Raw genomic sequence first — 14,524 nt, forward strand, 5'->3', positions numbered from 1 at the left:
CTCTGCATATATAGTAGTTTGGAAGAAGAGTACCAGATTCACAAAAAAACCTCCAGCTCAGGGGTAGAGCACTTGCCTAACATGTGTCAGGCACTGGGTGGGATCCTCAGCACCACAAAAGAATAAATAAAATAAAGGTCCATCCACAACTAAAAAATATTTTTAAAAAATTAAAATACAAACAAAAAAATTCTCCAGCACAGCTACTTTCCAGTAGCTGTGAAAGTAATTCCCTTTATCTGCAGTTTCATTTCCCAAGGTTTCATCTACCCATAGTTGACTGAGGTCTCCAAATATTAAATGCAAAATTCTAAAAATAATTCATAAATTTAAAAAAAATTTTATTACAGTATAACTGTTCGATTTCATTAGTAATTATTGTTATTCTCTTACTGTGTCTAATTTGTAAATTAAACTTTATCATAGGTATCTATATTTAGGAAAATTATAATATAGTATATATTTAGGGTTCTGTATTATCTATAGTTTGGGGTTCTACAAGGGTTTGGGATTATATTCCTGGCAGATAAGGGGGCACTACTGAATATGGTCTAGGGCAAGTACTTCACTCTCTGGGACTCACTTTTCCCCTCCGTAAGCTAGAGATGATCACAGTTATTATTTCCTTGAGTAGTTGTAAGGAATAAATGAAATGCTGTATGTAAAGTACTTCCAGTGGAATCTGCTCTGTAATAAATACTCAATAATGTAATCAGCTACAATAAATAAATAAACACACACATATACCTCTAAAACATTGATTTTTTTTATTAAGAAACATTTACTTCTATATCATATTTAGAATATTCTCACCAATTCTGGGTAAGAAGTCATTTACCTGAATTACTTGTAGAATTAAAATATGATAAACTACCATTACCACTAAAATTGTATTGAAAATAAACTTATTTGTCCTTGAGAATTCAAAATATCAGGAAGTTCAATACTAGATCCATGTAAACCATTCTATTTGGTTAGATGTCGGAAAAGTCACCTCTTTTATCCTGCGATATTGAAAATAACTTATGAGACCCATGCTCAGTGCACACAGAGATTATAAGACTATGTCTTATAAGATCTATATCCCTGGTTTCCTGAGGAGTCCTAGAGACTTACAGCAGGTGCTCAAATGTCAGTCAATGCTTATTCATGTTCAGATATTGCTTAAGACAATTCTCTGCCCAAAAAATCACTACACTAAAAAAATAACTTACCACATAGAGTTGTTTCCACATGGTTCCCCAGTCTCTTAATGTTGATGTCATTTCTGTGATAACAGAATCTTCAGTAGGAATAACCATTTCAAATTGTCTGTGAAATTATAAAAGAAAAGGCATATATGAAAATACCATAGACAACGATTTGTTTTAAATACTCTAAAACATAAACCAGGAAGGAGAGTATCCACTTATTTTGGGTCCTGCAGACAGTAACTGGGATTTGATTATGAGTTTGTGTGAGAACAGCCATGTGACAAGGCAGTGCAATGCCCAAGGGACCGGCCACTTCACCCAGACCAAGTCTGAGCCGTGTGGAAGAGAGGGAACCACATAAGAGTTCTACTCTGGTGACAGGGTGACCACTAGACAGCAACTCTTTTAACCTCTCCAAGCCCCAAATCCTTCATAACATGAGGTTTCCAGGCTCTATATACTCTGAGGTGACCTTTCCCTTCCAAGTGCTATGGCTCCATGGGACACCAAGAAAGAAGAAAAAAAAAAAACACTAGGCCATCAGGATGGGAATATTCAAATGAACAGCCTTATAAACTGGATGCTGGAATGCTGACTGAACACACAGTGGAGCTTATTAACCCTTCATTTTTACTATATGTGAACCAGACCACAAAAAATCATTAGTACTATTAGTAATGTTATCATGCAGAATTAAATTTAAAGCCTTAACACATCACAGATATTTAAAAATTCATTTGAAAATGCTAATCTCTATAATTAGGGTAATACAGTCTTTCCATTTCTTCTCTAAAAGTCAGAAACTATACTTGGAAAATATTCATACCAACATTTAATAGGGTATGTGTCATTGTCCTGAAGTTAAGAAATGTAAGGAGATAAGAAAAAAAAAAAAAAAAAGGAAGATTTAATTTGTCTTTTTTATTCTGTCTTTGTCATGTAATGATCTTTTCTGCATCTGTAGCTTCTTTTTTCCAATCCTTTCAATACTGGTTAAAGTGGTTATATAGTTATTACCGCTGCATTTCAAAGAATACTAATGGCTTGTTGGGGACTATTTTCTTTATTTCAGTACATTTTTCTCAAGGACAACATCTAATATATAAAGGGTAACAGATTCTTAGACACTGAACCAGGTCATCTTGATGATAAAGGGAAAATTACTTCTTAGCATGAGACCAATAACTGCTCTGTAGTTCCTTTTTGATGGTATGCCCAAAGTGTATATAATTGTCTTTCGTGAAATCTTTTTTATTTATTTTTTTTTTACTGGGGATTGAACCAGTGGTACTGACCACTGGGCCACATCCCCAGCCCTTTTTATATTTTATTTAGAGAAAGGGTCTCACTAAGTTGCTTATAGACTCACTAAATTGCCAGGCTGGCTATGAACTTGCTATCCTCCTACTTGTTTCCTGAGCTGCTGGGATTACAGATATGCACCACTGTTCTTAAGGGAAGTATAGGAACTAGAAGTTTGCCTTGATTCTTTCACCAGAGCTCCATCTCCTCATTTCAATGGCTGCTGAAATACCTGCCCTGTGAATATTTTCCTTCTTTCTAGAGCTTAATATAGCTAAAAATGCAAAACTGGACTTTAACACTAGAATTAAAAGTAAATAGTGATATGAACTGTGACAGATATAGAACCTTTTATTAAGTCTACATATGACATTTTCCAAAGGTAGTACATTTATTTTGCTTTTGAAGCAGCTGTTGCAATTTAAATGATGAATATTTGGAAACAGAGATTATAAAATGATCCACACAAGGTCAAGAAGGGAACAATGAATTTCCAAGAAAACCTGACATCCTGCTTAATATTTAAAAAGTGACATGACCTCAGCAAGAACAAACCAGAAGTGTCCTCACACACAAACTATAACTTATGGGTCCCCATCAAGTCCTACATTGCTCTGAAAACTCAGGAAAGAATATCAAGACAATTCAATCTGTGGGAAGTTGATGGGAGGTTTGTCCACACAAAATGTAAGTTTTTAAGCACAAAATTGCCGTTTGGGCAAGGCAGCTGTTTCGTATTAAATACAGAAAAACCCAAAACTAAAGTGCAAATAGTCTGTCATAAGTAGTTGCCCCAAAATTATATTTTGTTCATTTATTCTGAAATGTACTTTGCAGCAACTTCATCCCAGTGGGACATCAGATTGAAAACCTGCTTCAAACAAGGCAGGTACCATCAAATTCCCACAGAAATTCTTCTCTGGGAAAATAATCATCTGGCAATCTGTGTTCTCAAATGTTTTCAGATCAACGTTTTTCTTCCAATAACAGTCCCAGAACTATGAGTCTGAACTAACTCCAATAATTCTTTTTTAGAAAATAAAGTCTGTTCTATTCATGAGCTCTTCTGCTGCACCATACCCATTATGCCTGGTGTCAGGTAGACACCCCAGAAGCAAGTCTTTGCCAACATTTAAGCTTTCCTGGTGCATATGGAAGGGGGCAAGATATACACATTGCAAAAAATGAAAAGAAAAAGAAGGTACGTGCTTTAAAACTATGTCCCATTCCAATACATTTTGAGGGGCGTATGCTGACTAACTGGAGTTATGTGTAATATCCTCTTTTGCATCCCCTGCTCTTTTTTTTCTCTTCTTTGGTCAGTGTCTGATGGGGGCTGGGAGGGTCTTGGGGCCAATGCAGCAGGGAATGGGAAAGAACTCAGAGGAAAGAACTGCAGGGTCTTGTCCAGGTAGGCACTGTAAGGGTTAGGATAGATCCTGGAGTTTTTAACACTGCCTATCCCAGATCACTAGGGCAGAAAGATCAGGACAAAGCAGCAGTGTGTGGCTGAAAGCTTTCTGTCCTAGGCTCTGGTTTACTTGAGCGGGGCTGGCCAGTATTAAGCTTGGGGTGGTAGAATCCAAAAGGACTGCTTGACATTTCTGGTGGATTAGAGCTGCATATTTCTGAAGGATTTGTATTTATTACAAGATTACTATCAGCAGTGGTAAATATTAGTATTAGAATTATAGTTTTAATCTATTATTTTTTTAAAAGTTACTGTTTCCTACAAATAATATTTGGTTAAAATAGCTGACATAGATAAGATATACAGTATAATAGTCTCCTAAATTCTCTTTTATTCACATAGGAAATACTCAAAATATTTATACCATAGAATCTCAGTCACTATGGGTCTTCCACTGAACTAAAATTTAATAGTGTACCTTTATAGAGGGTGAATATAAGAATCACCATTTTTTTGCAGGGGTACTGGGGATTGAACCCAGGGGTGCTGAACCACTGAGCCACATCCCCACCCCCTTTTTTTATGTTTTATTTAGAGACAGGGTCTTGCTGAGTTGCTAGCTGCCTTGCTAAGTTCCTGAGTCTGCCTTTGAACTTGTAATTCTCCTGCCTTAGCCTCCAGAGCTGCTGGGATTACAGGTGTGCAACACCATGCCTGGCAAGAATCACCATTTGAATAACATACTTGGTACTTTTCTGGTGAAACTCAAATTTGAAGATACTATTTACTTACTGTGGTTTAAGAGCTCAAATGACAAATTGCTATTATCACTACCTCCGGAAGAATGTCATTTCTATGGCTGAATCTGTACTCTGGTTATAAAATGAAAATTATATCAATGATCCAATAAATATTCCCTGTGACAATGGCACTAAATGTTTGTGTCCAAATCCATCTTATAATGAATGATCTGCTCATTAACTTTTGAATAGGCAGTTCTATTATTTTAACCTCCAATATCTTATTTGAGTGATATTATCCTGATAGATGCTTCCAATCATTTTAGAAACAGATTGAAAAAAATGTTAAATATATAAGAAGTTCTATGTGATCAGTGAGCTCAATCCAACTAAGTATCATATAAATGATATTCTCTAAAGGAGAATAATGGCTTTGTGGAATGCAAACACAGGATATGGTATTATGCTCATTTAGAGAAAGATAGACTTGGCTTCTTAAAATCAGTGGTGAATCAAGGAAATTCCTGGGTTTTGAGAAGACATGACTTAACATTTTATAGGTCTAACTTCCATGCTTCCCTAAAAAGCAGGAAACCAAAACAACCAACACTTTCTGCTGAAGATTAAGTTAGTTCCATGATGTGCCAACAATGAGAGACCTCAGTGCCTTAGATTCAACTGTTGTCCTGCATGAGTAGATAGGTTCTTTAATTCTCTCCACCAACAGCTTTAGTGTCTCTTCATCAAACAGTACCAACAATGGCATGATCTTCTACAGTTCATTTTTCAGACTTGCATAAATTTGTAAGTCTCTCAAATTCCAAAATGGGCAATGATTCTGTGAAAATCCTCCAACAACTAATAAAACTCATTTCTTACCCTTTGTTCTTTACACAGGCATTTTTCAAGTGAACATAGCTGGAAGGAAATATACCCTGGAAGAGAAAACACGAAGGTTAGGGTGGTTCTGTCTCTTAAGGCAGGGTAGGTTCAATACAAATGTATAAGGCACAGTCACATAGCAGGACAATATCAGGAGGAGGGAAAAACATCACCCCCACATTCCATAGACTAAAATCCCTTGTGGCATAGGCTCACTCCTTTCACTTTCTACTACCAACTCCTTTAAAAATTCAAAGATTCTCTAAAATTGAAAAAATTAAACCTCACATGCCAAATGTAATCTTTGTAAAACAGAAAGAAAAAAATTCAGGAATTCTAAAATAAAAACCATGTTATAGAGAATAGATGTGTAAAAATATTCTATGCATGAGTGATTTTGTCAAAAGGAACCCCATTATTATGTTTAGCTATAATGTGCTAATAAAAACATAAAAGTAAAATATAATAAATAAAAATATGGCATAGTTTTAATAGGTGTTTTGTTTTAGTTGTCCTTTTCTTCACTTCCAAACACTCATGGTTTTATTTAACCATATACACTTTAAAAAAATTAAAAACTACTGTGAATTTGGAGACAGTATCTGTACTATGTGTTATGAATGATCTTTGATGGCAGCACAGCAGCAATTAATCACTATGCTGCTATTCTAATGGCATAAAAATTAAACAAAAGAAGACACGCTCGCATAAAGCTTTTTATGAGAAATGATAGGGCAAGGAAATTGTTCCTTTGTTATAAATGGGAACTCAAAAGAAACAACAACAAAATGAGCATCAATTTTATTTTCCGTTAAGTGACAATGTTCTCTGAGGAATTTCTGATGTATAATCAAATGACAAAATCAATTAAATATTTATGAAAACAAATGTCATTTGAATATGTTATCACTACTATGTACCCAAGTATACAATAAAACTTAATAAGCAAATTCTGTATATTCAACAGGGATACAGATTTTTTTTTTCTGGGAAAAAACAAATATGATTTAAATATTCATGTCTCCTTATCTATTTCTAAATGTCAGAGTTCTCGGTCAGACTTGAAAAAAAAAAAACAACTTTTAAACAAGTTCTTGGCAACCTCCAAATTAAAAAAAAAAATTTTTAAATGTAAAACTTAAATTTACTTCAATATGACAGGATTAACAAATGGAATAAATGTAATTAATAAGGAAAAGTTGGAATTGAAGTTTGTTAGATATGACTAAAGTAACTTAGAAGTCATAATACATTTTTCCCAAACATTCTCTAGATGAATAATTAAATACTGAGGCTATATTTGCATGTGCCTTGCAAATGTCCAAAAACAACTTTAAATGAGGGCTAAAGTATTAAAAAATTAATTTGTATATTCTTTTGTCCTTAGGCTCTCCTTTCAGACTAATCTAAAATAATGAAATGAAGTAATTAAACACAGTTGGATAGTCCAGCAAAAGTTATATTTAAGCAAAAAGATAGACAAAAGAGTATAGATACCTTATGTTGTATTTTGAGAATGAGAAATGAAACATTTTCTCATTAACAATTTTAATATAGCTAGAATTAAACCAAAAAATGAATGTGCCATATAATCAAATATCAGAGACTGTGAGAAGTATGAGTGAAAGCTGAGGAGATTAGAATAAGGTAGAAAAACATAGATATTAGTAAGGATTAATGTCAATATCATAAACTATCCCAATGAAAGATAAAACAAAAATCACATTACTTCCTACTATAATTCCTGAGGATTCATATAAGTATATAAAGGATAAAGAATCTTAGTGTCTGTCTGGAATAGTAAGAAAGGTGGGCATTTTTATAATATGATTTTCCAGGTTTCAGTTCCCCAAACCCAAGGAAACTCTTAATGTGCCACTAAAACGAACCTGTTTCTCCACACCAGTGTTTACAAATGATACCACAGAAGACTTAAAGATTAAATACCTCTATTCCATATTTCTTTTGGAAATATATCTCCCCTGCCTGAATTTTAATTTAGTTCTCTGAGAAACTAACACTTCAAAAAGATTTTGTTTATATATAATGAGCTTATTAAGGTTTTCTCGGTACAATTTTCAAGAGCTATACAGGATTATCATTTGAGTAGCATATCTTAACTATAATCCAAGTTCAAAGGAATTTCAAGAATTATAAAAATCTGTATTACCATTTTGCATTTTAACTAAGAGTGCCAAGTATAATTGCAATTGTATAGTAAGATAATTTAAACAGTTATCTTTTTATAAAATCCTATAATTACAGTTAGAAATAAGTTTTTACCTTGATATTTGGGTTTTTTAAGGCAAATCCTCTGTACCAGCCTGTGGAGAAATAATCAGTCACATTTTGATAAACCATTGTAATATTTAAAAGATAACAAATAATTCCAAATTAATTTGTTCTTTGCTGATGAAATTTTACCCTACATGTAAGTACTTTATTAACAAACAGGGTGGCAGTCAGAATTAGGTTAGATAATAGCTCAAGTAACCACTAGTTTAAGTGTTTTATTAACAAACTTAAAAATTATACAACTTTATGTAACAAACAGAAACATGCAAATGGAAATAAACTCTTGGGAATCAGCATTGGGTTTTAATTCTCACTTTACAAATTACGAGCTATTGCACCAATTTTCCCCATTTTATAAAATGTCACCTTATGTATAAGTGAACTTAGAGAATGTGCACATGATGTAATATATTTCTAAATTTTGCTTGCCTTTCTAACCAGCACAGACTCTATCACCAAATAATAGTGTCAGAACAACAGCTGTACAGTGAATTCTCATACCCTTAAATCCACTATCTTGGATTAGGATTTGTTTCATACCAGAAGAGGAAAGCCAGGTCTCACCACTCTCAGAATGAACTGGTATACCTTCAGCAGCACTATGTCTGTTCAGTGAGTTCACTGTAATTTTTATTCTGTAGAATGCTTATTATTTAAGCTCTAAGCAATCTGAATCAATTTTACAGTACTATAAGGAGAACATGTCTTTTATAATTGAAAACAAATGTAAAGTATATGTATGAATATATATGATTAACATATAGCCCCCTTTAAAAGTATTATTTTCAGACTGCATTATTTTCAAGTGTCAAAACCATTCTGCTTCTTGGTAAGAAATTATTTTGCTATGCCATAAAATGTTCTAATTGAATGATTAATTGAACTCTTGAAAGCAAATATGTGAGCTTTGTATTTAAACATTTTTGTTCTTCATAATGCATTTTCTAAAAGGACATGCAGTAATGTATAATATCATTTTTTAAACTGGTCTGAAGAAAGCAGAATGAATGGAAAGTTAGAATAAATATCTCCAGGGTTTTCAAGATTCTCATAAGGGCAGATCCAACAAATATATCACTTAGTAAATTATTATCCTAACAGAAACCAAAACTTTTTGAGAATTGCAGACATATAATAGAGAGGTTTCTGTCCAATTATACCATAAGGTTTCAGATGATAAAATATCTCCCATTAGATATGGAGCCTATTTTCATGCACCAGTTCAAAATAAATTTTGTATTAGCCTGTATACAAAGTAAAAATGGACAAAATGCATCTAGTAATGACAAAGGAAATTTTATTACAGAGATATCAATTACAGAGAACAGAACAAACACCTATGGATCACCGTCGTTTAATGCCAGGCTCTTCCTAAATCCAGTTTTGTTAGGGGGCATGCAATTTAATCTATGCGCAAACTTGATAAGATAGAATATTATCATATTATAAATTCCTAGTAAGGAAAGCCTCTAGGAAGAAAATGGATATTTTTGGATATTCTGATGATGCTCTAAAATGTAGTCACTTTGTTAACAAGGAAAAAAGAAAAGGCAGTCGTTTCATCTGGGATCTCTTTGAGTACTGGAGTTCAAGGATGTTTCATAGAACAGAAATGGAAACATGTGAGAATATATTAGGTATCTTTAATGAGTTTCCTGCCACATAAATTAATGATAATCAGATAAGGTCGTATAATATAGTCTACTAACATTTCAAATGTATTGAATAATTTCACTCCCAATTTTGGAAGAGGAAAAACTGCAAAACTACAGCTGACTGCCTGGACAGGAGTCTTCCTGAGGGATCTGGTTAACCAGCCTCAGGTAAGCCATTTCTGGGCTGGACCTCTGTTTCTTTTTGTTGCAAAGCAGGGCGGGTGGGGTGGTTGGGCAAGGGGTGGGATCTGCTAGACCCTTGACATTCTGAGAAAAGACTTGGTTTGGCACTGAGCCGTGAACTCCCACAGAGTTGCTTAGGTAGCTTTTTATGTTGCCATATAGTGACTATAAGGAAATAATATTAGGAAAAAACACAATCACCTTTAAAAATACCAAATGTTGCTTTTCCATAAGCCAAACATTCAATACACAAGAAACAAGTTTTGCCAAAAACAGTTGGCTATAACTACTGGAAAATTTCCAGAAATTAACAGAGGAAAGAACAGATTTGTAAACTTCATAGAATCCTGGGTTAAGGAGATTGCTCATATGACCTCAAACAATCACCATCGGGCCACTCACCATCACACTTCTCCAGGATCTGAACTGTGTCCCCAATTTCCAACGACAAGCCATATGGGACAGTTCCTCGAAAACTGGCAATAACTGTAAGAGATGATATAGAATATATGAAGGCAATCACATCACTTACAGTCAGTTATATTGCTTACAATTAAATGTTATAGACTAGAAAAAATGGATGAGAACAGGAAGTCACTTTAATAGCTAGAACCTGCTGTCATTTCTCTTTTATATATTTTTATAGAAAATAATTTGTTTATATAGTTTGCCAAGTTCTTAGTGAATAAACATTATAAACATGCATTTCAAGGCAGAATTTACCATTAATATACAAAACATCAAGTGTATTGTCCAATAACATATAAGCAAAGGTATTTCCTGAAGAGGTCTGTGAGAGCCTGTGTCTCCAGTGCACTGCTAAACTCCCCCCTCAATCCAGGTATCTGACAGGGTAGTTAATAAATACATGTTCCATAATAAATAAAAACATTTCTTACTTATTATTAAGCTTGGCTTCCCTTTCTTCTATACTGTTTGAAGCAGATGTCCTTTCTCTAGACTGTAAACTCCTCAAGAGAAAGGACCACATCTATTTGCTACTATGTCCCCAAGGACCTTGTCAAGGTTGTGGCTTAAAAGCAGTCTTCCTGTGGTAACAATCAATGGTGACATTTTATTTAATAATGACTGTATCCTCCCCTAGGACTAAACACACAGCCACCACAATTCCCACATGCCTTATTCTCATATCATTTGGAATGGGGAGATCACCATTAGTTATAGATTAATGGCTTAGATTGTTTTCATAAAAAAAATTGCAGAAAGGGGCGGACTAGGATATGCTATCTGCAGAAAGGATATGCAAGGATTAGTCATCCCCAGGCTACTCCAGGAATTATAGAAAGAATGAAGTTCAATGATTCTCCCCTGGATACAAGCTCGAGTCATAAGAAGGATGGAGAAATAGAGAAAATATATCTCAACACACAAATAGAGACAGAACGTCTCCTATCAAACACTATGGATACTGAAATCAACTTGCAATTCACAGTGGACAAAAAGGAGTTTTTTAAAGGCAAAAATATTTTCAGTGGCTTTTATAATTTTGTTTTTGGTAGTGAGGTTGAGCTACAACTCCAATCCCTGAAGTAAGTTTCTGTTACTGTTGGGAATGTATTTGAAAAGACTGAAGGAACACATGAATCTGTCAAAAATCAAAACATACTAATAAGTAATGGCTTTTAGAGAAATCTCAAGCCCTTTCATGATCTCAAAACAAAATTAACAGTAGAGATCAAAACATAGGACAGAAAATGCAACCCAAAGTACCATAAGATGGATGAAAATAACTACGTAGGAACCAATTTAGAACATTTTAGACAAGCACTAATTTATGATGTCATTTTCTAACTATAACCATAAATACCATATTGCCTCATATCAGTGTGCAAGACGTTTGCTTGAAAAATAATCAAGAGTCTATGGATCCTGAACCATCACTCCATGTAACTTTTAGAAACCTTCTTACACAGGAGAGCAACAATTGGACAGCAGAATGATCAGTTTAAAAGACTTCTATACAAGCTTGCACAAAAATTGTCTTTCTAAACTCATAAAGTTACCTCAACTTCTCTTAACCAGGTCGTTCAACACCTGGCACCATGGATGCTACTCTTAGACACCAAGTGCACAGACTTCCCAATCCAGTTTTAAATCCAGCTCTTACCATACACAGAAGCCCTTGTACACCCAAGAAATACCTCCCCTGCTGCTGGTTGTCCTGCCCCTCCCCTTACCATCTTGAACTCGGCAGTGTAAGATGTGAATTTCATTTCTTCACCTGTCTTTCATGCTCTAAGCTACTGGGTTCAGACTACATTGTGTTATGAAACTGCTCCCAGTGGTCACCCCTCCCAGCGGCCACAGTCACTTTGCCTTTCAGTGCACTGTGTTCCCTAAGTCTTCTACTGCTTCTCCCACATCTTCCAGCTTCTCTAGACCTCCCTTCTTAGCCCACCTTTTAAATATTGCTATCGTTCATGGTTCTATCCTCAAGGTGCTGCAGTATAAAGGCTGCGATAGAGGAAAACAGCATTGAGAGTGGCATTATGACACATGAGTTCATACCTCAGTCTTACTACTTATTAGCTATGTGACCTTGGTCAGGGTACCAACCCTCAGAATCTCCATAGGGTTTTTGGGCAAATTCAGGCAATAAATAAGGTGCTATAAAAGGTAGTAGGGGATTACATAAGGCATCAACCTAAAATAATTTACTATATTATCTTGTATATTTCGGTCAGTTAAAAACAGTTCCATTGTCAATACTTTTCCCCTTTATTCATATACATTCTCCCTAGATGAAAAGAGTTCCAAGAATTTCCCAATTAAATGTTGATACATAACTTTCGAACTTTCTCTCCAGTCCTGATCTGTGCCCCAAGCTACTAACACAAACTTCCAACTTGGGTATCTCCATTCAGATGTCTACATATCTAAACTTAAAACACAGTATGCCTCTAACTGAATCCATCATCTCCCATATTCCAGCAATCAAATCTGAGCTACTTTTCTCTCCAAGCATCCACTTTAAAATGTTGACCTACTCAGTCATAAAGAACTACTTTATGACATTTCCTGGTAAATGGATGGATCTGGAGACTATCATGCCAAGTGAAATAAGCCTATCCCCCAAAACCAAAGGTTGAATGTTCTCTCTGATATGTGGAGAACAACCAACAAGGGTAAGGAGGGGAAGAGGAGAAGTGTAGTAGATTAGGCCAAAAGGAATGGATGAAGTGAAGGGAGGAGGATGGGAAAAGGAAAGACTGGGGAAGGAATCAGACATAACTTTTCTATGTTCATACATGAATACACCACAGTGAATCTCTACATTATGTACAACCACGAGATCGGGATCCTAATTAGAATAAGATGTTTGTATAAATATGTCAAAATTGACTCTATTGTCATGTATAACTAAAAAGAATTAACTAAAAAAGAAATAAAATATTAATCTCCCACTGTTATTCTTCAGTGGATTTCTCTGTATATCACAAGAAGACCATTGTAAAACTGTCTAGGTGGTCTCCCTGGCTCAATGATTGTCTTTCTTGAACATCATGTTGAGTTACTTTTGATTTTGCTACATTTATCTTTGATTGTTTTTGTATACAGCTCTTCTTCCCCCTTTGCCCCTTTTCTCCTTCCCCTCCCCCTCCCTGTCCACACCAGGGATTGAACCCAGGGGTGCTTAACAACTGAACAACATCCCTGGCCCTTTTTTTTTATTTGCAGACAGGGTCTTGCTAAGTTGTTTAAGGCCTCATTAAGCAGCTGACTTCGAACTTGTGATCCTCCTGCCTCAGCCTCCCAAGCCACTAGGAACATAGGTATATACCACTGTGCCTGGCAGAAAACTTCTTAAAAAAAAAAAAGGTTATACAATATAGTATCAGATAATGGTTTAATGAGGTTAATTATTTTCCTCTTATTTCATGCTCCTGCATAGCTCATACAATGGTCAGATGTTTCCAAATCAGATTATCTTCCACTGTTCTCTGTTCTGTTGAATGATGGCACCAACCACTGACTATTCAGGTCAGAAACCCACACGCTCTCATCCATATGCCCCATCCATTACCATGTCACAATGATCTTGTCTTCTAAATATCTCATAAAACCACCTTTTGTCAACATCTCTACTCCCACCTGCACCCTGGCCTTGCAATCACCTCCTGCCTGGCTCTCTCCAGCAGTCTCCTAATATATCTATGCACACTTCCTCTCCGACTCATTTCTCACACAACAATCCAGAGGTCTTTTCAAAAATGTACATTGGATGATGTCATCCTCCTCCTGAATTTATCAGAGCTCTAAGAATAATATAAAAATTACTACCCTAGCTTGTAAGGCCCTGCCCTTCTCTTAGGTCTCATTCCTCACATCTTAACCCTCATTCTATACTCAGGGCAACCATCTGTAAATACCCTCCTTGCTATATTCATTCTACAAAGGACTTTGTGCATGACAGGCCTCTTACAAGGAATGTTATTTCTTTACCTCCTTACCAAAATCCCCATCTTCATCCTTCAGATACCAGATCAGTGGTCTCTTTCTCAGGGAGCCCTTCCTTGATGCACAGCCTTTCACCCCAAGTGACATGTACTCACAGCACCACATTCTATTTAATCATACCCTTTATTCGTGCAAGTTTGGGAATGATGGCTCTTACAACAGACTGTCAACTCCATGGGTGAAGAACTGTGTCGGTTTCAACTTGTAATTATATACCCATTTCAGTACAGAGTATGGCACAGAATCTGAGCTCAGCAAATAACTGCCAAGTAAATGAATGAGAGCGTGACCATTACTTTTAAATATCTTCTCTGAAGTACTCAAATTCCTGTATTATTGGGAATACTATTTTAAGAGGGTGCTTCAAATTCTGCTTCAATACCA

General features: G+C 35.3%; 1 protein-coding gene across 1 annotated transcript in view; it reads right to left on the reverse strand.

The window, feature by feature from the left end:
* The window catches only part of Dock4 (dedicator of cytokinesis 4), a 445,877-nt gene that overhangs the window by 245,205 nt on the left and 186,148 nt on the right, over window positions 1-14,524 (reverse strand). Inside the window, 4 exon segments of the mRNA XM_047560480.1 lie at window positions 1,215-1,311; window positions 5,526-5,581; window positions 7,812-7,852; window positions 10,064-10,147. Of these exon segments, the coding sequence (XP_047416436.1) occupies window positions 1,215-1,311; window positions 5,526-5,581; window positions 7,812-7,852; window positions 10,064-10,147 (278 nt within the window).

The sequence above is a fragment of the Sciurus carolinensis genome, chromosome 8, assembly GCF_902686445.1.
Source record: "Sciurus carolinensis chromosome 8, mSciCar1.2, whole genome shotgun sequence".
Classification (NCBI taxonomy): domain Eukaryota; kingdom Metazoa; phylum Chordata; class Mammalia; order Rodentia; family Sciuridae; genus Sciurus; species Sciurus carolinensis.